Source organism: Phalacrocorax carbo, chromosome 5, assembly GCF_963921805.1.
Source record: "Phalacrocorax carbo chromosome 5, bPhaCar2.1, whole genome shotgun sequence".
Lineage (NCBI taxonomy): Eukaryota > Metazoa > Chordata > Aves > Suliformes > Phalacrocoracidae > Phalacrocorax > Phalacrocorax carbo.
The window spans coordinates 6999711-7024889 of record NC_087517.1 but is presented as its reverse complement, the minus strand read 5'-3'; the positions used below and the strand labels follow the sequence as shown (position 1 = coordinate 7024889).

Here is a 25179-nt window from a genome sequence, read left to right as displayed (position 1 = left end):
CCGCCGCCTCGGCCGCCCTCAGCCCCGCCCCGCCCAACGGCCGGCCTCGCGCCCCGCCCCGGGCGCCGCGGGCGAGGGGGCGGGGCCGCGCGCAGGGCCCGGATGGAAGCGGCGCGGCGCGGGGCGGCGTGACCCCTCCCTGCCCGGAAGTGCGGCGGCGGCAGGAGCGGCGGCAGCGGGGCCGTGGGGGAGCCGCGAGGTGCCGAGGGCTGGGGACGGGGGGCGGCGGCGGCGGCAGCGGGTCTCGGCGCGGGCAGCGATGCGGGTCCGCCACCGCCCGGCCTCGCCGTTTCCGCCCGCCGCCGGGCACCGGTGACCGCGCACACCTTCCCCTCCCCGCCCCGGCAGTATGAGAGCCGCCGCGCCGCCCAGCCAGCGCCCCGCTCCGGTACGTACCGCCGGGGCCGGGGGGGTGGTCTGTGTGTGTTGGGGGCGGGGAGAGGGGGGAGGCCTTTGTTGTGCTCCCCGCTGCCCGTCGCCGTGCCGGCGGGGCAGGCCGGGCCCGTGTCCCCCCGCCCGGGGCAGCGCCCGGCGGGGCCCTTCCCTCAGGGGGCGGCGGGGGGGCCGCGGTGCTGCCGGCGCCGGCAGCGGGAGGGCCGCGCCCGCCCAGCGCCTCGCCGCGGCGAAGCCCCGGGGGCCGTTGCTGGCCCGGGGCGCGGGCAGCGGGGAGGCGCTGGCGGCGTTTCCACCTATGCGATCCATACCGCGGGCAGGAGGCGGTTCGCAGCGGGCCGGTGCAGGCCCTGGCACGAGCGCTGCCCGCCGCCCGGCCGCGGGAGGCGTCCCCGCGGAGCGCTCCGTAGCGCGGCGCGTTCCGCCCGGGCTCTGCCCGCCCCGCAGCGCCGTGTGACAGCTCCGCGGGGAGCCCCGCGGCTCGGGGGGGGGCGGCGGGAACGGGCGCGTTGGGCCCCTTCTTCGGGCCGTGGCAAACTTTCGGGGACGCTGTAGCAGCAAGTGGATGATGTTTGGAAGCTCGTGCTTGATTCATCTCGGCTGCGTGCACCATTTTATACGTGGTCAGGAAGTGGAGTTGGCTAAGGCTGGTTTTCACCTGATGATGTCATCTACTGAAATTCACTGGAGTCCGGTGAAATTTGCATCATATTGGAAGTGTTTGAGAGCAGTAGTAGTTGGGGAGCATAAAGAATGGGGGAAAAAAACCAAAGAAAACATGGGGGCTATTGATGAGTTCACGATATCTTTTTTTTAACTGCAGTATACTAAAATCAACAGTTTATTTCAAAACGTAGCTTTGCTTTATGAAGATATTCTTAACTTATTTTCTAAAATGTTGTTAAGAGTTATAAAAATAGTATTTGAACAAAAAGGATTGTTCCTAACCTCCTGCCAGGAAGAACAATTTGTGAGAGTCAAGCTGGGTCATTCCTTATTCTTATCAGTTCAGCAGAATACATTATTTTGATAGATATCCCATATGGTTAGAGGAATTTGTACCACAGTGCTGCTGAAACGGAGCCATTTGTATGACTGCCAAGGCATTTTGTTTAACTGTTAAAAAAAAAAGGGGGGGGGGGGTTGTTCCTTTTTCTAGTTTTACTAGAAACTTCATTATTTCTGGAAATAAAAATCCCTTCTTAGAGGGACACTTAGCAGTCACCGTCACCTCTGAAAGTATTTTACCTGGCTTCTCTGTCCAGACCTTCTGGGATATGTGAATAGGACAAACGTCAATGTTTGTGAAGGATTTCCAGTGTGTGTGTACTGTGTAGTATTGCCTCCCCACACTCTGTAAGTGGGTATTTGCTCGGGAAAAGGAAAACAATTTTTAAACAATATGCTTTTTGTATATAAAGCTGCAGACATGGCAAGGTTTGGTACATCACCAGAAACTACTTTTAACTGTCTTCTGGAAACCTGAGATTTTAAATATCCAGAAATATCCTTGGTGTTATATTGCCTCGAAACAGCTTTCTGCCAAACTTCTAACTTCAGTACTTTGCAGTCTGCTTTTAAACTGTCAGTGAAAATAAAGAATTAAATTCTGAACTTGCGTAGGTGTTGTGAGCTACTTGTTGCTATTAAATACTTATATATGCTATAGACAAATATAAAATGAGTTTGAAAAAGCCATCAAGTATTTTCTGGCCTAATCACTGATTTCAGCTGTCAGTGCATATTGCTTGCAGTTCTTGGATGCTCAGATGAAGTTACGTATTATAAAACTTATTTTTATCTTTTTTTTCTATATGTTGTGTTCATCTGTTAAGTTTTATGCCTTTGAAAGCAGCTAAACATAAATATACAGGAGAGGTAACGAAACCAGTTGTCAATAACAGAACAAGTCGAAAAGCAACAGCTGAGGACAGTAATGTGTGGTTAAGACTTGCGTGTAGGTCTCATTGACTTTTCTTTTTATTCATTCTTCCCTGGTTTTCTGCCTGCATTTTGTGGCTTTCCCACTCTTTCATATACAGTCTCTTCACATCTCTACCTTATCTGTTCACTGTTTTCTCTTTACATCTTATGCCCTTGTAGGAATGATTGTAGTTAGAAATTTGTCCTGTGGAACTTGGTTCTGGGGTATGCTCAGAAGTAGGCTTCTGCCTGTCTTGCATTACAAAACTACCCCATCCCTCCCCACTACCATCCCATTGATGACAAGTGGATGTTTGCGCTATGTTTTTCTGACAGCTTTTTGTGACAGGCTCATATGCTCCTTATAGGCATTTCTGTAAAAAGCAGTCTGCAACACGCTGCCGTTTTTGCGTCCTGTGTGCTTGGCAGAACGTGGCTAAGACTAGGGAAATCTAAATGAGATTGTTACGCTCATTAAAAGCAGTAACCTCCTACTTGTAATCATAAAACCTTCCGATCTTCAAAATACTGTGCCCTGGTTCAAAACATTAATGCTTTGAAAAATGTCAGTGTTATTCCCTTCCCGCTTTTTCAGGTCTTCCCTCGCTACTTGTCTTAAAGCCTTCTTCAGAGTCATAGTGCTTCCTTAACCATCGTCATTGAATCAGCCAGCATGCCACACAGTCAGCTAAGGATAGGGCAGGAAAACAATGTACTGATGATCTATCAACTAGTGCGAATCGCTTGGTTTCAGAAGTCTATTAGCACAGTGAAGTTGGAGGGACCTTCATCCCTCTCCTGACTCTGCAGAGGTCATCAGGCAGAGGAGGAAGAGCAGCTGGGGAGCCAAGCAGGCTCTGTGTTTTGTCATGCGTGTCCTGGGCCCTATATTTTTAGGACAAAATAGAAGGCCCTTGCCTTAGTGGTTGTCTAATGCTTGCTCCATCATGTCGGAGATAGGCTCTCTGAGAGGCTTTCATACCTTAGCTCTTGGTTCCCTTTCCTCCCTCTGCAAAATGCATGCATATTTATGAGAGACTTCTTCCTTGCTTTGATTTCTTGATAAACTTTCTGGTTTATGTCCTTATGGCACTCTGTTTCTGTCTCTTCTTGTCCCACCCATATCAAAAGGACTCTCGATGAACTGTCCCTTCAAATGGAGTAGGAAATCTTTCCTTCAGGTTGTGCTTAGTGCTTAGGGGAAAATTGCTGCAACTGTGAGGGGTGTGGAGGTATTTTCACAGTGGCAATTCAGACGTCGTTACTGGGAGAAGACGGTCACTTGCCCTAGTTCTGTGGGTTTCTTGGGTAGTGTGTATACTGTGTTAGTGTGGCTTGTTTTGCACAAATGTTTTATTTTTTTGGTAATGTTTTAGCTATTCAACTTGTGTGGTGGGGTGGAATTTTGGCAGGAGTATATGCTCAGTATTGGAGCGAGGTTAGAGAGAAAAAACCCTCAACTGTAGATTCCATTTTACCCTAGTTTAATAGCTTTCTGATAGGTTTTTTGGTAAGCTGATTTAAAATTATTCTTTGTCAACTATAAAGGGGTTTTTGTTCTTTACAAGGAATCACTTTGCAAGCATGCATCTGTCCATCAACGTTGTTGTGATCAGTGTTAGCATATAGTATTTAGGAAATGTAGTAGAAAGCGAGATACTCTTTCAGCTGATTGAGGCCCATTGGCGTGGAATAATCTAGAGAGCTCACATGTACAAATTCCCTGAATTAGATTACTTATCCTTGATACTGCCTTGTATCTCCTAGAAGAGATTTACCATTTGATTTTTGTGAAAAATATTACACATGCCGCTTTTCACTGGTTACATGTCTTTTCCTGTGGAAATCATCAAAAATAGGTGACAGAAAGCAAGTGTAATATGTTATTTCCAGAATTTGGCCGTTGCTTTAGTGAAAAAAGCTAGTTTCTTTTCCATGCTGCTGCTTCAGAGATTAAAGATGGACTAAGTGATTTCAAAGTTGACCTCATGTAAAGTTGAGTACTAGGTGAAAGGGGAGTAGAATTTCAGTGATGAGTTCTCACCTCTAAAAGAGGCTACTGTATGAAGTTGTAAACTTTTTTAAGCATTAGATATGTCTAGTGTGCTCACCCTTGATTTCATTGTGAAATACATGGAATGAAGCTGGTGGGTTTTGTGAGCTCTTGCAAGATCGTCATTTACTACTTGTGTGTCTGTGAAGGTTTTTTGAAATAATTTTGTTTAATTAAACTCCAGGTCTCAGCTCACTTAGCTGATAAGCACTATTTGAAGCTCTAGTTTGAGTGTACTCTTGCTGTAGGATTGCTTTAGAATAGACAGCTGCTTAGCCTTTGATTAGTGGTACTTTATCAATCGAGTAGTGAACAGTCTGTCAGTTCCATCCACCTTCGTTCATGTGACATTTGCTCTTTGCGCTACATTGTGACTTGACTTCTGAAGTAGTTCAAAAGTGAGTTATCATTTGCTGTGCATTTTAACTGGCGGCTTTATAGAAAGAAAAAGCAATTGCGTGCCAGGGAGAATGCAATAGAGTAGCTCTTGGCACAGGCAGTGCTGCTGTTCATGGAGTAAATGTCTCCAGCGCTTGGGAAACTTCCAAAGTTCATGGGGTGGGAACCTCTTATTGTGGTACCTGCCTCTGTTGTGCAGCAGAGAGGATCACCGGGTGAAACTTGGGAGCCAAGCTTTCTCCCGGCCTCTTTCCTGATTGTTCCTTTAATGTTTATCCCTCCCAGGAGCTCACTTACCAGTTGGTCAAGTCACTTGCAAAAGCAATTCTTAAGTAGGGTTACAAATGGAGATGAAGGCAATGGGGGCGGGGGGGAGTGATGACTTGCACTTGATTTCTTTCAAATGGCTTGTTTTCTTGTGTGTCTGAATGTTTGGAAGATTAATTAGACTTGGGTGTCTCTAAAAGGGTTTGTGGTTAGTTGCATCAGCTGTTGCTTCCTGAACAACTGAAATTACGTGTAGGTGCAGAACTCATTCTGGCCTGAGGAATAGCTGGTGTAACTTTCTCCTCTGGTGTCGTACTTTCTACTTCTCTGTTCCATGTTGAATTTTTCGTTGGAAAACTACTCTTTCCAAAAGTTTTAATTTTCCTGGCTTTCTTTGTTCATATTAAGTTTCTAATTGATGGATCTGTTTTCTCCATCAGCATGGCCTGTAGCCTGTGAAGGACAGCCGTTTTCAATATAGGGAATTTCAGTGAAAAATCACTGGTTTAAGTAGAAATAAAATCTAAATACAAGTCACTGGTTTGAGTGCTTAATGTATTAACCTAATGATTCAGATTAGTTGGTTAATAACTTCTTAAAATTCTTCAGAGGAAGCGCTTGTTTACGGTTTGCAGCATTTAACACAATAGGGTTCTGAATTACTTAATCTGTAGACATTACCTCAGCAACAAAACAGCACTCTTTGGTGGTAATTCTTCTTAAATTTTAAAACAGATGGATTCCTTGTTAATGGAGTTTAATTGCAGAGTCACTTGTTTGTAATCAGAACTCTTGAAGATAATCAGAAGTGTTTGGTAATGAATTTAGATGACAGGTGCTTAATATAGTTTGGTGCAGCTTCTGGGATGGAGCAATATGTAATGATAATATTAAGTTTAACTCCTTTTTATGAACACTGTATGTGCCAGCGGTTGCACTGATATTTACATAGCAAATTGAATAACTGTTTCTGTAACAGAGGACCAAATACAGTCATTTCAACTACTGTATCTGTGATGTGTGTGAAGTTCATCGCAGCAATTATCTGCATGCATATGGATTTGAACCTATTTTAGGTGTTTTCACGCATTTGGAAAGTACTTCTTACAGTCCGTATGAACTCATTTAAAGACTTGAGTCATACTATTTCAGTTCTGGAAATGTTATACTGAAAACCAAATTGTCTGAATTATCTAGCTTCTTTGGGTAATTGTAGGTTAATAAAATACATTGATGTACTGATTGTCAAAGCTGGTGCGATCTTACTCTTAGGTCTGGCACTGCGTTTGACATATGGTGGTTTCAGAGGAATAGAATGTATGAAATCTAGTTCCAGTGTTTTTTCTGATCTCCTTGCAGAATATGTCACGGTAGCTTTTGCTTGTTACTTATGTGCATACACAAGCAAACTCTTTGAAAATGGCAGCAGAAGAATATTAATGTTGCAATGGGTGATATAGGTTATGAGAGACAAACTTCTTACACTGAACTTTGCATAAACATGTTTTTGCAAGTGTTGCAAAATATACTGGGCAGGTGATTGATCTGAGGAAGGAAAATACAGTAAAAAAAGTCTGGAAGACTTGAATTAGTACTGTTATATCACGAGAGGCTTCTGATTAGGGGAGTTCCTGTTTTGCTTATGGCAGAAGGTGGCTTATTATCAATAATGTTCTCCTAAAGTGTGGTTGTTCTATTAACCAAGAAACCCCGCCTCAAAACCCCAAACCCCAAGGGTGGGGGATTATCAAGCAATAGCAACCTTTATTCTGTAGCCAGTAGTTTTGAATATTGTTTTACAGGCCAGGCATCGTTTTTAATAATTTAAATACCAGTTGTGTTTAGAAATGTGCTGTCCCCTCCAACAGCTGTAGGACTGTGCTCAGAGTGGTGAGAGGAAAAATACATGGCAGTAGCATCATCAAATGTTAGTCTGGGTTACTAATAAATTATAGTGTCTAAGCCTTCACAGAGGTTTTCAGAGTAACTTTTAAAGATGGGCTTGTCACTTAGTGTTAGCTGACTTTTTGATTTCCTGGTATTAAATTGCACCTTTTCCTTCTGCTTGTTTTTCTTTTTTTGTGAAAGCAATTTTCTGTGGCTGCACCATGGACATTGCACTGCGCTATGTTTAATGAGGCAGCCTCATCAGGATGATTCACGGCAGGGTTATGTCTCATGGGGACAGAGGCAAAACGCAGCAGACTTGCGTCCACTTCTGGTCTGCTGTATTTGATGGTACCGAAGATGAATCCAACTCTATTTACTTGCTGTAGCCAGTGGAGGACTTGGCAAGCCCAGCTGTGCTAGGGCATCGGTAAAGCAAGGAGGGATATTTGGCTTATTCAAGTGAAGATGTCAGTGGGTGATTGCCTGGGCGGTCTGCAGCTCCTGCAACGTGTTTTCTGGAGGCACCGCTTCTGGTAATGAAACAACTGGTTGCATAGTAGTTCAGAGTGGTGGTTTTGTGAGGCTGAAGTCTGCTTAACTGCCCAGGTTAGCCAGGCCACTGCAGTAGCCCTACGCCGGCCTGTTTGTGTTGTGTTTACCTTGCCACTGTTTTTAAACTTCAGTAAAACAACCTACCTGTAGAGGAACAAATTGATGGCATAAGGAGTCTGTGCTGGGGGGGGGGGGGTGGGTGAAGCGAGCAAACATCCTGCTCAACAGGGTGTGAGTAAGATTTTACACATTCACACCTTAGTAGCTACGGCTTTTTGCGAGACAGCATTTTTCTATAGTTTTTAATATTGTCTTAGGCCTTAATTTAATCCTCAAGGAGTTTGCCCGGGTTTTTCCAAGTGAGCAGGTGACATGTTAGCCTTTTGGAGAAAGACCTGTAGCAGAGGAGCCTGATGTGGAGTAAACTGCACCATGTCCTGCTCCCTTTCCCTCTCATCCCAGGAAAGCAGTCTGAGGTTGCAAATCGGAGCAGTGAGTTCTACAGTCTCAACTGCTGGCACAGCAACCAGGGCTTGGTGTTGCAAAGCAAGTGGTTGTTGCTGAGTACTCTTTTCTTGTGAGGTATCAAATGGTTCCATAGAAATTGAAAGCTATAGAAATCTCCTAAAACTCAAAGCAATTTTAAAGAAATAACCCTTGTGAGGAAAAAATGTGAATGCTACTTTTGGTCTCCGGACCTACTCCTTCTAATCTGTAATTTTAAAAGTTTATGGCTGCTGAGTTTGCTCAATTTGTCTGTCTAGAGAGTTAAGAGATACTTTGAAAATTTTCTTCTGTCCTGAGCAAGTAAGACTCTGCTGTAAGTGGGAGAAGTTGCAGAAACTGCTACAGTTTGAATCACTTTTTGTTGTGGAAAAATGGAGCTTAAGCAGATTATCTTGGGATTGTTCTTAAATCCAAAGGTAAAAGCAAAACTAATATCTGGATGTTTTTGAAGCAGTTGAACAGCAGAAATTGTGTTCTTGTCTGTACTTTAGAACTTGGACTTGATGGTCTTAAAGGTCTTTTCCAACCTAAACAATTCTGTGATTCTATAAACCAGTCCCTATTAGACCAAACGTTTAGGATTTTCTTTTTGACCTCTGTATGTGTGAACCTGTTTAGCTGCAGTCCAAGACTGAGATGTCAAGTTTTGCTTGTCTTGATGGGTTTCACCAGGTCTTCATATAGCTATGCTTTCAGAAACTCCTACTTCATATTCACCAGAGTGAGTGAGTGTGCAGCTCTGCCTCTTGACTTACCTGTCTTTCCTAGGATGTTGCCTAATCGACTGTTGTGGATGAAACTTAATAGCTAGTCCATTGAAATTAGTTCGGTTTCCAGTCTGGGAGAGTGCAGTTTGGTCTTCCGGCAGAATTGAGTTTTGCGCTTTGGAATCATGTGTAAGTTATTTATGTTTCCTATCAGTTGTTTTTTGCACAAAGTGTAATACTCTGACTGGTTTGGTAAGAGGCATATAACAGACCTGACACGAGCTGTACCTCTCAACATGTCCATGAAGGTGCAGCTGTGTGCATGAATTTGTTCACTGTTTGCTATGATAGGTAATAAGGCAACAAATGAATGATCAAACGCCTCTCCTGATAACATCTGTGAGCATGAACTTTTGGCTGCTGAAAGTGGTTGTACCATTTCAGTGTGAACTTTCCAGGTGATAACGATCTGCAGAGGTTAATGAGGAGAGCATTATGCTGCTGTTGCTCTGTACAGCTTCTTTGCAGCAAATGAAAGCACCTGCCTCCAGAGAGTGTAGTCCAGTGCCTTTCACAAATCTTATAAATTTAAAAAAAGAAAAAAACACCCCAAACTAACTGTGAACTTGCTGGAGATAAATATTTTTTTGTTATAATTGAAGTCAACTTTCTGTTGGCTAATACAGATATTAGTTTCATGTGCAAAAACAAGTCAAGATTAGCATATTTCTTTGAACTCTTGTGTGTAACTGAAGTATTTTGGGGAAAAATGTCTTCATTTAATATACTTTCACATGCCAATGATTTGTTTGAGTAAGAGTAATGGAGTGAAACTAAGGAGGGGAAAAGATCACTTTGGCTGTATACCAGGGAAAAAAACCCAGTAGTGATAGATTATTTGAGTAGAATAGCTTCCCAAGAGGAGTTGTGGTGGAAATACCCATCTTTTGGGTCCCATAAAACTAGACTGGGCAATGAAACTGAAATATGCTGTAAGAAATAATCTTGTCTGTCTTCTCCAGGGAAATGCATAGATGACGCTTGTAGGGAATGGTCTAGGTTATCTAATGAAGGAGCACAATGGGTTTCTTACGTTATTGAACAACAATGCAAGGCTAATGCTGAGGGATTTTTATTAATAAGCTTGGATGATGTGAACTAGACGGTTACAGTTCAAGCTCTGTTGGGTACTAGGTCTTCCTTTCAACATTATCTTTCAAAGGCTTAGGATAGGAAAGAAAATTTGGAGGAAAGCCTGAAAATTACATGTACTCATCTTTACAGTTTTTACAACTAGTAGTATAATCCTGCTAATTTTGAGCTGCTGACTTCAGTGGTACTGGTTACAGCTAAACCACCATCCTCCTGAAAAGCTGGGCATTTCACAGGTCCTGGGTTTTGCCTTGTTGAGGCTCTTCTGCTGGAACCACCCTGAGGATGTGCTTTTATATTCTGGGGTCTTGGTTGCAGCTATTTTGAGATCTCTGACCCCAGCTGCCTGCTCTACCTCTGGTAGAGTTCACTGTCTCTGGAGCAGGGGCGATGGCGGAATGTATACATAGTTTTTCAGCTGTCATGGTCCAATCCAGGGTAGTATTCTTTTCTCCCTGGAGAACTGTGGAGAGGGTTACGAATTGGCTCGTGTGGGTGCTGAAGTGCATGTGTGTATTTCTCCTGGCTGGCTGGTAGCTTCCAGTGGACCTGGTGAATGGCAGGGGTAAGATCTTAAGCTTGGGGGATGTAGGAGCAGCCAGAGCTTGAGATTTAAGCCCCAAAGCTGGTTTAGGTTTTTGTAAACTTGGTGGTTGTTGTGTGGTTCCAAAGCAAACATTTAAATCAGCATTTTAATATTATATTTAAAAAAAACCAAACCACCTTCCTTCACTTCTTCAGTAAGTGTCATAGGGTTTTCCTGTGCATAGTCCAACTGCTATTCCATTCCACTTGCCATGAAAAGGAAACATTTTGTATGTTAGAAGTACTACAAATAATGTAAAATATACTATATCCTCAAATTATTCTAACTTAGTGGTGTGGATATATATGACTGCAGTTGTTTAAGTATTAGTGATACTGTTCTCTCAAATGTTGCAGTGATAAATAGGGATTGAATTCAATGAATACTAAACAGTATTTAAATTTTTTACGTATATCTTGAGTCTTGTTTTCAGAGAACCGAATGATGATACTGAACAAATTGGAAAATTGCCTAATAGACCTTTCAGATGTCTGTCATTGTGTATCATCCAGCAGAATATTTAAAGTTATCTACATAGGAAATATGCAGCAATTCTTTAAAAAAGAATTGTGAAGATCCATTAGAAATCCTTCTAATTAAGAAACAACCCTATCTTTCACAAAGTTCAGATTTTTTTCTGTTAGTAATGCCTTATGAATCTTTAAGTGTAGTCGGCTTATGAGACAAACTGTTAAACAGAAGAAAATGGTTAACTTCTGTCTTCAGCTGGATATTTTTTAAGTATCTGAGATTTGGTGAGAAAGATAATGCCTTTTGTGGGGATCTGAGCAGCATTCAAGTGATTTTAATCAGCCACTGGATTTTCATGCTAGTGGATGGGAATGACCCAGGTGATGGGTGGCTGTTACACTAGTCCTGTGACCAAGGAGAAAGGGGCATGGCTTTCTTGGCTCTGAAAGAGTTTGGCCTTCATAAATTGACACTACCTAGACCTGCACAAGTCAGCTGGAGCACTTCTTCAGATGGGGGGGATGTGTGCAAAAGTAACTTAGTCCTGGGCCTTAAAATGTCTTTCACTTCAGACTTAAGCATTTTGATCTGGTTTGATTCCTCCATCTTCAGCTTCATATATGTATTCTCTCTCACCCAAGAACGGATAAGATAGTGAACCTTAAAGCAATTCAATATTTTTCCTAAGAACTTGCCTCCTCAGTAATTTGACAAAACTGATTTCTTGATGAAGAAATACTGATATATAGTACTGTATTCACCGGGGATCGTTTAATGAGAGGAAATGAAATCAGTATCTCTGTAGCTAGAGCATGTTTATTTTGAATGTGTTTTTGGAAACTGATTTTACTGAATGGAAGGTGTATTCACTTTAGATTTCTTTAAAAACCCAAAGTTTTGGTTGTGCAATTAGATAAACTATATTTGGTTTCTAAATTATGGATTTACTAGGAGTAAAAAGTTGGAGGAACAGGGCGTTATTTGCCAGTTAACCTTCAGAAGATGATCTTCTATTTCAGCCAGTGATGAAATACCGGTATTTCCAAAAGGGGGTGGGGGAAGTTAATTCATAACAGCTTTGCATTTCTTGAAATGTTCAGCCCTGTTCAGGAAAAGACTGTCACCATTCCAACGGAATATGCAATACATGCATGTGGGATTTGGTGGTATGGTCATTTATTAGGCTTTCCTTAGACTGCTAAACGGTATTAATATCAGTTGCTCTTAGACAGTAAATTACCCTAATTTTTACATTAGCCATTAAATGCTTGAAGTAGTTTGTTGGATAGAGATGTTTGATGTTTCAGGTTCCATTGCCTCTTTCTGGGGCATTGTGGAGACTCTGTGCCGTCGTGGTTTGGAAGCGCACTGTGAGATTGCTGTTAAACGTTGCTTTGTTACTCGGTTTCTGGACAGGACTTGAGAATAAACCCACACTGTGCCAGACTCACTCATGTTCAGTTATATCATGTGATGAGATGTTGGAAGTCCTATGATGTGCCAAAATACTGGCAGCCTGGGAGGGGAGCACTTTGATCCTGGAGGCTCAAGCCCTGGAAGGGAGGGATAGCAGAGGGTCAGTGGGAACTGCTTATCTGTTGCACAAAGCGCTTTCCTTCTCGCGGGGCATGGTCACTGATTTGCCTGGTGAACTGATCTGTGGGTTAGGTTCTGGCAGGCTGGATTTAACTTTCAGGGTGTGTTGGGCACCCTGAAGAAGGCAGTGTGCCTAGCCATTCCTGCCAGTAGTGTAACTGTAATACCTTATTGAAATACAGAGCTAAAACATTGCTATGGCCAGTGGTTAGCATGCACACCTGCTTGCATGCACTTGTTATGCTGCTACTACTCTGAAAGAGCTGTTAGGATATAGTTGTTGTACTGAGCTGCTGCTCTTAGACATGACAGCTGGCAAAAGATCCTGTTAACACTTAGGGCAATTCTTCAAAATAGGTTTATGAAGTGCTTTGTGGGTTTATTATTGGGAGAGTAGAAAATTCTTCTCTGTTTATATGCGTGTGGTAGTTTCTTAATGAGCTACTCATTTTTTCAGCGAAAATGTTGAGATGATTCCAACACAAGATGTAAGAGACTGAGAATGTGTTCTTGTCTAGCTCTAAGAGGTTGAAAAGTAACTTTGTTTAGAATAATGTTGACAAATATTCAATTTCTGGGAAGGGAAACAATGTTTGTCTGAAATTGTTATATTGGTGTATGAAGTAGCTTTGAACCTTAAGATTTCTTAGAAGTTAGGATGAGAGAGCTAATACAGCTTTTAATGAAATTTAGCATAAATATGTTTTATGGAGGGTGGCCTATGCTTTATTTACACTCTGTGGAGATTTAGAGATAACTTCAGATGGCTTGAAGTTTTACAGAAATACTTGAATAGGAAAGTACTTCAGTGGATTCCTAAATAAAATGTGCTTTAAGAAATAATATTTTTTCATGTTATCTCTACCTACTTGCCTGCTACTGCTCTGCATGTAGTACTGAACTCCATGAAGATCCTGACTTAACAGACTGGTCTATTTGGCAGAGTGATCAGCAGGTGAAACCAATACTACCTTAAAAGACCAGGAGAAAAAGTGATAAGTCCATAGTGTCTGGGGTCTGGGAGTACAGGTTAAGTAAAATACCTTTGAGCTTTTCTTTCCTCTTTTGAAGTAAGACAAAGCAAGCTCTCAGTGTAGAATCATCACTGACTGCTGCACCGCAGTGTGGGTTTATCACGTCATGAAAAAACCCAAACAACAAGGGTGCTTGACACACTTTAAAAAATACCTCTCTAACTTCCATTTTGGAAGCCAGAAGTTTCTTTTGCTCTCATCCATTAAGACTTGTTTTAGTGTTCCCAGTGCGCATTTGCTCTGTTGGTTGGAGAATTCTGCCTGGCAAAACAGCCACGCCGACTGGCTAGCAAAGCCGTGTCCAGGCAGGCATGGCATTGCCTGAAAACTCTGAGGTATTACCTGATAATGTCCTGTCTCTGATGCTTTGTTCATGATAGCCTGAAGAGGAATAAATGCAGGTTCTAGCATGAAGATTGTCCCTCTAAGTTGTTTCGTCCTGCAGATAACAGGCCTGTCTTCCTGCACTTCATTGATTTAATTCTGCTCTGTCATTCTCCAACTGGTTTTGTGAACTGCAGCTCCTAACCATTTGATGTAATAGGCTGTGATGAGGGTTTGGTACTTGAAAAACCTTTTCTTTGGAGCTGATGACAGTGGCTAATCAATGATTCATAAACAGATCCTTCAGAGGAGTATTTAGCCTTCTCCCCAGGCAGAGTACAGCACATAGAACAAAGGGTTAGCGTGTAGGTGCATCTTCTCACCTTCAGCCTGCCCGTGCGAGGTCCACTTTGCCCTGGTAGCCCTCGGTGGCCTGCTCGGTCTGGCTGTCAGCCTGCGGACTGAAAAATCCTTCCTTCTCCAAACAACTCTACACTTCATGATAATATCTTAGAAGCTTTTCTCTTTTGCCTTGTAGTTTTGGTAAACATCCCCGTGTTGTTGTGTTGTACCCCTGCCAAATCCTGATTAATGGATTAAGTAAAGTGAGGAGCCGATCAGCAGTACTGCGAAACTGTTTCCCTGCTGTTCTCTGGCAGTCGTTTGGTATTTCTTAACAGAGCATCAGATGCTCTGTTTTTGTTCTCCATTGTTCAGTTTGCTGTTGGTTGGTTTTACTTATTTTTCTTAAATTATGCATTCAGGCATCTTAAAAGATAAGACAGACTGCTCCTCAGTGCAGGTTCCCAATATGATATCGAACTATTAAAAGTTCTTTCTTTCTCCCAGTTTTCTCAATCTAAGTAAGCTTAGTAAATCAATGCCAAAAAAGGTGAGACACAAGTCTGTTCCTCAAAGCCATATCAGGAGCTCAGGAAAATTAGTTGTCTGGTTCTAATGCTGTAACGAGAAACTTTAGAAAAAGCTGAAGCTATTCAGAAGGATCTGAAAACTGTACTTAGGTAAAATCATGGCTTCTGTCAGAACCTGAAATAAATAAGAAATGCCATGCAGCAGGTGGAAGCAGCCTCTGAAGTACAGATGCCCTGGGTAGAACAGGAACAGAGACCAGGCAGCAGACTGACCTGAAAATAATTGAAAATAACCACCTTTGCTTATGGTTAAATTCTCAGTGAATCAAGCTGCCTTAGCTGTGAGACAGGAGGAGGCAGATAACTACTGGTAGCTGGCATAAGGTCACTGGACACTTTCTAGAGAGGATACTACACAGCAGTTATTTTCAGCCTTTTTCAATTTAGAGACCCCTTCAGAGCAAACTTGGCAGAGATCTGCTGCTCCTTCATGGTTACTAGGAGTTGACTGGTCTAATGGACTGAAAAATTTGAGGAACAGGTCAGAGATGAGACAGTCCTTTGCATGTCATGCAAACGACAAAGGAAGGAATGGGCTGTATTTCTTCTTGGTTTTAGCTTTGGAGAACTGAAGAACAGACAGGTTCAGTAAGGCTGAGATATAAGCTGTTCTAACACTTTCAGGTTATGGTTCTATATAAAATCCATCACACTGTTGGGTAACAGCTTCAGTTGTTACCATTGACTATTACCATTATCTCTTGAAGCACACCCTAAAAGTATTAATATTTGCTTTATGCAAGAGGGATGTTTGCATGTATCCTTCCCAGGAGTTTTACTCGGGGTGGTTCTGTATGGAGAATCAAAACAAATTGCACACCTGTAAACAAGGTCTATATAAACACAGCTTCTGCAACATGTGATTCCTGCTTAAAAAAAATATGGGGCAAACAAGTTCCATTATCTTATATTTAGGGTGGCTGTTTCTTAACTAGTTTTCATTTATGGAAAGTATTAATTAAGTACTGAAGATTGCCACAAATGAATACAAGTTTTATTTGGAAAGAAAAGTCACTTACGAGAGGCAGCTGAATTGTATTTGTGATCACACTTGAATGTCTCAATGATCCATATCTTGCAGGAGAGCTATTCAGTGATTTGTTTTTAATCTTGTCATAGTAGATCTGTTAGGAGAGATCTCTTACGGGATCTGATTATGTTGTGTCTGCTTCGTCTCTGATAAAAACTGATAATTAGTTTTGTTTTAAAAGATTTATATATATTGGAAATTCAGAGCAATTCCCATGCCAGCAGCATTTAATGTGGAAGGGCTAATTGATATCACAAATGAGTGAGAAGAGGTACCAGAAAGGCAGCAAGGGAAGGAATCCACTGAGGATCGTAGCGATTTGCAGAGAATTTCTTCCCATAGGAGCAATACTCATTCACGTCGTGACTGAATTGTGTGTGATCTTAGTGTCGTCTTACCAATGTTTGCATAAAATTTGTTTCTAAGTGTGTTGCTCATCCCCAGAGGAAGAGTTCCAACGTGGCGTGCAACTGCATCTTTTAAGACAATTAACGCTGGTCTATCATAAGTAAAAAGACCTATGTGGTGAAGGACTCAAACCTTTCAGGAAGACTGTAGGCTTCTGATGTTGCGTTAGCAACGGCAGGAGTCGTGTAAATAAGCCTTCTGTACTAAGAGAAAATGTTGCATGGCAGAAACAATTGTGACTTTCATCTGGTTTTATCAGGGTTCATTTCACTTCTTTTTAGCAACTTAATGGAGCTGCTTAAGTGGGAAACTGTGCTTCTGGCAGGAACCTGTCTAAAGATGACAGCAAACCCTACCTAAATGAGTGTCAGCCCAGTAACCCAGAGCTACCCTTTGACAGGCCCGCCTTCTTTCATTAGCTATGTACAAAGACTAGTGCAAGTAGGCTGACTAATTATGTGTCTGTAGCTAGATGTGATGAATCTGGGCATGTGACTCAATTTCTGATGGGCAGGAGAAATTGCATTCCTCTGTTAGGTGATAATCCGGAACAAAATTGCTTTATTTGCTGCTAGAAAGTTCTTCAGGGTTGGTAAGTTGACTTAAACTGTTTTTCAGCTTTGTGCTTCAATAGGGAGCGAGCACCTGGCTGTGGTGATTATAGTTCTTCAGTTGAATCTGTTGGTATTAAAGATAGAAGGTGGCCATGAAAGATGTGTGAACAGAATACTGCTTTAAGTGCAAGTTTAGTTTCTCACCCTCCCTTGGGAAATCCCAGGACTGTTTGAACTGATTCCATACTCCCAGGTGGCTAGGTGCTCTTTCAGGACTGAATTATGCCTGTGTGGCCAACTAGTGCGTTGGTACTAATAACTGAGTGTTCTCAGGGCCCTAGTTACTCTCCAAATCAAAGCAGAAGATCCTGAAGAAAGTTATAACGTGACTGGCGTAATCAAAGTGGTAATTTGCAAAGCTGATATTGAAATAATGTCCTTAGCAAGTGCCTCTGCATCGTATGGTAATACTTTATAAGCATGAGGAGTGAGCCTGCAGATTTTGAGTGGTCATTAAGGTGTGACAGCTAGCTTGTCGAAGTACCAAAGCCGTTGTCCTCTTTTCAAGTTTAATTTGCAGATGCATCATTTAGTGAACACAGTAATACAGATATCAAAATATGGATTTTTTTTTTTTCCCCCCCATACACTTAAAAAGGGTGAAAAAAAGAAATGAATTACTTTTTTAGGAGAATTACTGAAGTTTGGATTGCTATCTCGATACTATAAACCTGCAATAAGCGGCGATGTCAAGGGTTCCCACCCCACCTCCTCCTGGGGAGATGTCCAGTGGACCTGTGGCTGAAAGCTGGTGTTACACACAGGTAATCTACATACATTCCAATGGCTTTATTTTCTGCTCGTAATTTGAAACAAACAAAAAACCTAACCCTAAAAAGACTGTCAGTACAACTCAGTATAACTAGTCTTCATAGTTAATGCTTGATATGTAAGTAAATTTTATTGATGTTTTCTACATCTTTTATTCAGGTTAAAGTAGTAAAATTTTCCTACATGTGGACCATTAATAACTTCAGTTTTTGCCGAGAAGAAATGGGTGAAGTTCTAAAGAGTTCTACCTTTTCATCAGGGCCAAATGACAAAATGAAGTGGTAAGGTCTTTACTCTAGCAACTGCTTTGTGGTGTTTGTTTTGTTTTGTGTGGTTCTTTGTTGGTGTTTTTTTCCCCACTCGCAAAAGTTGCAGAGTTAAATTGCAGATAAATATTAAAACTTGGACATTTCTTGAAGTGGTACTATAGGTACGTATTGGTTCTAATTTCAAAGCTTCAACAGTCATAAGGGAAATATTTGTTTTGGTAGCATGTATCTTACAAAAATTTTCCTGAATTTATTGTGGGTACTATTTAAAAATGTACAATTTCTGCATTTCTTTTAGGTGCCTGAGAGTGAATCCAAAGGGATTAGATGATGAAAGCAAGGACTACCTGTCATTATATTTGCTTTTAGTCAGTTGTCCAAAAAGTGAAGTCAGAGCAAAATTCAAATTTTCCCTGCTGAATGCTAAAAGAGAAGAAACAAAAGCAATGGGTAAGGAAATCTTAATGTATTGCATGTGGATTTGTAAGAACATCCTAAAGATCATCAGCACTGCAACTTCTTTCAGTTGAGAACACAATTTAATATTGAGATAAAGTTGAAAATATTTTTTTAATATCCTTTTAGAAACTTAGCTAAAAATCTTGTTCGTTTCACACATTCCTGATCACTGAGCCATGTTAATTCTATCCTGAGCAGTATAAATTACAGTGCATTACTAACTGCTGTCACTCTGGATTCTTGTCACTTAGCTTTTCTAGCAGATTACCCTTGCTTCCTGTTAGCAGGGGTGTATTTGCCTGTTCCTAGCTACAGTGGAAGTAAGCGTTTGATTTCCATTGTTAATTAGGATAAACATGCATGGTTGGTTTCTTAGACACTCCTTTACAATGTTTTGGTCTATTTCAGCTGATTTACACTGTAATCGGTTTAAAAACATGAGCCATGTACCCAAGGAGTTAGAAGACTTTGAAATAATTAGTGATTTGATTTAATTGCCTCTTGATATGAAAAATATATGGCTCTTAGTTTCAAACTTACAAGCACAACCTTCATTGGAAACACTTTTTGGGAAAGCTGGAGAGTTCTTAAGAAAATGTGTAATTTAATGCTGGTCTGTGCTAGTCCTGCATACGAAGAACCTGCCTACTTTTCTTCCCTCCTCCTACCCCAGGACTTAATGGATCTTGCAGGGTCTGTTCTGTTGCAAGTCTGAATTGCTTGGAAAAAATCTATAGATCTTCAGTACTCATACCCAAAGTTCATGCTACTTTCTCCTTGTGTAACTAGGCCCATGGGTAATATTTAAAGTAAATCTGCAAAACTGAGTTCAAATCTAAAAATTAAATGGTTGGACTTTTTGGAAGGAAAGTAAATGTATATATTTCACTCTCTTTATCCTCTTCCACCAATGGAGTTGGTTGCTTCAATCCCTGCAGGCCTCTTTGGTTCTGGAGCTTACATGAACAAAGCTACACTTCTAAATATTTGGTGGATCGTGGATTTTGGCTCTCGACAGTCTTCCAGTCCAGTAGTGGATTAGTGTATGTAATTAAATGAAACTGCAGTGTGTGCATCAAAAAACATTTTGAGATAACAGGGGATCACAGGGTTATTGAGGCTGCAAGGGACCTCTGGAGGTTGTCTAGTCCAAGCCCTCTGCTGAAAGCAGGGCTAACTAGAGCAGTCTGGGACCTGCCGTGCTTTGAATATCTTCCAAGGATGAAGACTCAACAACTTTTCTGGGCAACCGTTCTAGTGCTTAACTAGATGCTGCTAGTCCTTTTTTGCCTTAGGGGTTCATTGCTGGGGTCCTGGTGGACAACAAATGAACAAGAGCCAATTGCCAGTCACCTATTTCTTCCTGATCGGTGGGTTTGTAGCAGACACTGAGCACAATGTTGCTCGCATTGGCCTGCCCTCTAATCCTGACCCATAAGCTCTCGGCTGGTTGATCCTCCGTCGCAAAGCAGAGGTCTGTGCATTCCTGCAGTTCTCGCGTAAATGGCAGCACCCTTGCCTTGCCTTCCTGGCCTGGCCTCCCGAAAGAGCTGGTACCTGTCCGCTGCAGCACTCCAGTCGCGTGAGCTATCCCGCCCTGTCTCTGTGAGGCCTAGGAGATCGTAGCCCTGCAACTGCACACAGACCTCTAATTCCTCCTCTTTCTTCCCCATGCTGTGTACGTGAGTTTACAGGCACTTGAGGGAGGCGCTCAACTGTGCTGATTTCCCTGAAAATGTATGAGAGCTTTCTTCATAATGCTGTCCTAAATGAGGGACACAGAATGTACGATGGAAGGATTTTGAAGATTATGTGCCAAGTGGTCCTTCAAATGCTAAAAATCACAAGGTGCCAAAACCCAAAAATCCTATGAGTAGATGTCTTCAGTTTCTGAAATAGTAGCTGTCCTGTATTTGGCACTACAGGAATTATAAACATATTCTGATTTTGGAAACTTACCAACAGAAATCTTATTTCTTGGACTTTCCAGCAATTTACCATCTGCTTCTGGAGATGCTCTGTTTTTATTTATACAGTATAATGATGCCCAACTGTAGATGTCCTTTGTAAATTGATAATTCATGCATAGACTGCTGCTTCAAGTGATGGAGCTGTGTATAAAATAGGTAACAAACTAACATTTTAAATTTATTAGAAAGAAAAGTACATTTACACTTTCTTGCTGCATATTTTTGTAGTGTTCTATACTTAAATTGTTACTGATCATTTAATTTCAGAGGGTTAACACCGGTTCTTGCTGATAACAGTAAAAGCTAGCGAGTTACCCGTAGAGTAGAGAAGTCACTTTCTTGATGTCTGTATTTTCAATGTTGTAGGAGAATGCTATCTATCTATATACAATTAGCAAATCTGCTGTATTAAAAATAACTCTCATAGCTATGGTTAAAAGGTAAATTAATAATCCCTTTTTATGGCCAAAGAACTAGTTTGTTACTTAAACTTTTATTTCTGTTTTGCCTTTTTAATGCTTTTATTGTATTTCAAAATAATTTCAACCTGTGAAACAAGATTTTTTCATTTCACCAAGAAGTCAAAACAGATTGTTATGACAACTGCAGAAGTGTTGTCAGAATGCATTAGTGATGACAAATTCATTGTAATGGTACTTCCCTGTGAACAGTTTCTGTTTTGACACATTGGCATTCTTAAACATGAACTGAAAAAATCCTCCCTTGCTGGATGGTGCCCAAGATAACATCTATGGAGACGATACGGTTTGAATTGCTAATTGTGCTCTAAGTTCTGTCAGGTGTTTTATAAAATAACACTGTTACAATATCTAAAGTTTTAATCAGTTGTGGGGGACACATGTGATCCAAATCTATTAAACTGATTGATTTTTTTTTTGGATTAACACTCAGCCTTAATATAGACTATTTAGGTGTTGTTATTTGTTAATATTTTTATTTAACTTGCTTTACTTGTACATAACTCTTTTTATCAGAAAGCCAAAGAGCGTATCGATTCGTGCAAGGCAAGGACTGGGGTTTTAAGAAATTTATCCGAAGAGATTTTTTACTAGATGAAGCTAATGGTCTTCTACCAGATGACAAGCTTACATTATTTTGTGAGGTGGGTATAGTTTAAGTGGTAAGCTTTTAAATAAAATATTTCCTGCTCCAACAGATTTATGTTGATTTAAACAGTAATACAATATAAAAGTTGTCTTCTGCAAACTATAAATATGGTAAGATACACATTTACTTGCCTTGTCTGCATTGTATATTGTGTTTTGATACATGTACGCTGAAGTGTAGAATAAATCTGAATTGATCTCGTGTAAACTGTTGGTCTTCTCAATGAATCTGCCAGGATTACATTAGAATTGACTGTTGAATTATTTATGCAAAAGGTGACTGATATGTGCTGTCTGTAGAAGTAGTATTTTACTGAGGTCACTTATTTAAGAAAGTTGTATTTAGAATTTTAGGATTATTTTTTCACTGGATAAGCAAAAGAATGTCTGCATGCAGGTTCACATTATTAAAAAAATCAACTAATTGTCAGAATCTGTTTTCCTGTAACATAATGAATGGCTTTGACTAATGAACAGGACTTTCAAGTAAATGAAATGCTTTGTTTTTATAGTAATTGTTACATTTTGTTTTCTGAACAAGTGCAGGTATCCTGTAGAAGGACCACTTAATACTGAGAATTAGAGAGCTGTGGTATAAATTTAACTTCATGGTGTATTATGGGTCACTTTCATATTATCAGTTACGTTGGTAACCTAAACTGTCACATTAAAATTCAGTAAAACACTTAATGTTAAAAATGGAAACTAGAGAAAGTTGCAATGTAAGTACAGTGTATGTTGGATATACATTGGCCAGTTATCTTTGCTGCCATAAAGTGATTAGTGGCTTAGGAGGATGATAGATGTTCTAACTGCTAATAAGTTTGCTTTGATCTGTGTATTTACAGGAAATGTGTAAAATTGTCTTGGCAAGATTACAATTTAATTATATGTCATTATGCTGTGTAGGAAGAATAATTGAAATGTGGTCCCTGAGACTAGATATCGCAAATATAGTGCATCTTATTTTCACTTAGACAAGTGAAATTAGATGCATGATAAATTTGTTATGAATACAATTATTTGGGTGATAAAAGCAGAGGTAACAAGTGGTTTATGGTTCTGTAAATATACTTTTTAAGATTACGCTTTCCTGGTAATGAATACTTTGATGTAAATGAACAGCTATTAAGAATAGTGTTTAGTTTTGGAAATAGGGTCACTATCTAATTTTAAAGATAAAATTTGTTTAAAAAAACCAAATTTAACAAATACTGAGTTCTCTGGAGAAAAATATTGTTCTTTGAATTTTGATGCTACTCTTTAGATATAACTGTATTTCCTTACAAAACTTCTTGATGTTCTAATGGTAGTGGCTTTTATGAAGTGTTTGACCTACCCCTGATTATAAATGCTGAAGGAGGCACAGCATTTAGTTGTGCACAAATAACCATATTAAAATAACTCTGGCTTGTTTCAGGCTAAAGCAAAAAAAAAAATGGAATCACAAATATTTTGAAAATTTATTGCAATTAGAAGTAACAGGTGTTTGAAGGGCCTTTTTCTATAGACAAGTCTGAAGTTTGTGTTCTAAAACCTAACTGTAAGTTCTAATTTCTATGTTTGCCTTCCTACTTGTACCCTAGTTGCAAGACTGACTTAACGCTTCTTAAAACTATATTGCACTTGGCTTGATAAGACTTATCAGATGTAGCAGGTATTTAGGAAAGGTCACTGAGTACCAACTGTGCTGGTTGGCTTTTCTTTTCTCCCTGTTGGGTTGCAGGAGGATTATTTGGTCTTTCCTTGGCAGCAAAGATGTTCCTTCTGTGTTGCCGAATGTTCTTGAGATCAGTCGGATATGTCCTTGGATTGGAAACGGAAGGGATGTTAAATGAAATACATCAAAGTCTGGTGTTGCCACCAACAAGCGACCTGTCGATTAAATACAACTTCATAATTTTATTTTCTTAAGCAAACCAATCTACATTTCACCCAGTTCTCACTTTCCCTGTAACTGAGGTTACTGAAGCCTTGCAAGTATTTTCATTCGCTAATGGAATAGTAAATTCTCTGCAGAGATGTTCTTCCTAGCGAGTGCTTTCACAGATCTCTTGCCTAGCTTAGGTTGAGAGAGTAGTCTAGGGTTTCACTTCCACCATTTTTTCTATTTGATCACCACAGGTTCAAACCAAAGAAAATTATACACACTATCCATGTAGACTGTCATCACACAGAACTTGAACAAGTCCTAATTTACATTTTTATATACCCTTACACATGAGGCTATGCAATGCAAACAGGACCTGTGCCCGTAAAGCATGCACGCCATGCCAAAGCTGCATGTTGGATAGCTTCCTAAGAAGCAAAGTGAGTCAGACCTTGTGGAGTACCTGGAAATCCTGCTGCTGTTCTTTAAGCTGGGTTGTTTGCTGTTGGTTCTAGCATCTCCTTATCATCCTGCAGTTTAGTGAAGAAATACCTTCCCTCTTGTGAGTTTTATAAACGCACCTCTAAGGTGCCTGAAGTAGGCATTTAGTATCAGGTGTTGAGACAATGATAAACCAGTCACTTCTAGCCGAAGGTGAGTTTTCAGTAGTTATGTGGGATTGACTTGACTGGATTTCAGCTTGATTTGAATGAATTAAGAGAATGCACTTGATTTTAAGAATGCTGTCTGGACAAATGAGGTGAAATATCAGACCCCTGTAAGTGTTGGTATTTAGGATCTTTAAAAGTTGTTACAACCTATAGAAAATACATGCCAGGCCATTCAGAGGGGGGAGGCTTGAATTAAAATTTTGCTTGGTTTATGTCTTAAAAGGATGGGTTGTAGGAAATTGTTGTGCAACTATCAATATATACTAGAAACCATTCTAAAATAGTAGAAGCTTTGAATGCCAGAGATCAGTTTAAGTACACATAAAGAACGTGTAGGTGACCTTCCTAGCACTGTCTATAGCTAACGAGAGGATGCTCTGCAGACAACTTGGATCGTGAACTTTGAATCAAGTCTCTGGAGAAGCAGAACTCTCCTTTGGCAACAGAAGACTGGCTTTGCTAAGCTAAAAGTCGGTTTGTGTGTATGTATATCTCTGAAACCACTCCGTGTGTATGAAAACTGTGAAATAGAGTACACAATAGCTCTATAGATCTCTCAGTTTTACAAATGTATAGCCTTGCTGTGGAAGTGGAATTTCAGTGCTTTGGGATATTTTTTCCTTTTAAAAGGTGGAATGATAAAAAGGAATTGCTTATAATCATGAGGGGTTATGGGATGAAATGGGGAATTAGGCACTGATTCAAATTCCCAAGCTGCTGTCTTAATTGGATCATTCTCCTCTTCTGATCTGGAGTTTGGTTTGCAGTGCTCTGACTTTCTGTGCAGCTTAGCTGTGCTATTTTTGCTTTATGCCAGACTTATTCCAGATGCTGTGCCTCTGGAAATCAAAGCACTGATCTTAACAGTATCAGCATTCTCTATTACTATATAATCTTAATTTTCTGTATTTGGGAGATGCAGTGATCAAGATCTTGTAGTATGGCTCTTTACAAAGGTTTTATTCTCGGGCATGTGCTCTCAGACAACAGAAGTAAAACCTGCTGAGCTCTTTTTTCCCAGCATACTGATTAAAAGGACTTAGTATGTAAAGATATCTGAAAAAAAGCAAGTAAGAATGCTACTGTCCTGTTTACTACTTATTTGAAAGAATTAAACATGGGGAATAATGGCAATCTATTCACTTCAAATGCACATATTTCACAGTTTTCTTAACTAGTTCTGTACAAAAATTACATCCTGTGA

The 25179-nt window shown here is 40.6% G+C and overlaps 1 protein-coding gene across 1 annotated transcript in view; it reads left to right on the top strand.

The window, feature by feature from the left end:
- Positions 1-86: 86 nt before the first annotated feature.
- The window catches only part of SPOPL (speckle type BTB/POZ protein like), a 37177-nt gene continuing 12084 nt past the window's right edge, over positions 87-25179 (top strand). Inside the window, exons 1-5 of the mRNA XM_064451036.1 lie at positions 87-388; positions 17468-17602; positions 17769-17890; positions 18177-18328; positions 21303-21430. Coding sequence (XP_064307106.1) covers positions 17525-17602; positions 17769-17890; positions 18177-18328; positions 21303-21430 — 480 coding nt within the window. The 5' untranslated portion in view covers positions 87-388; positions 17468-17524. The remainder of the gene's footprint in view (positions 389-17467; positions 17603-17768; positions 17891-18176; positions 18329-21302; positions 21431-25179) is intronic.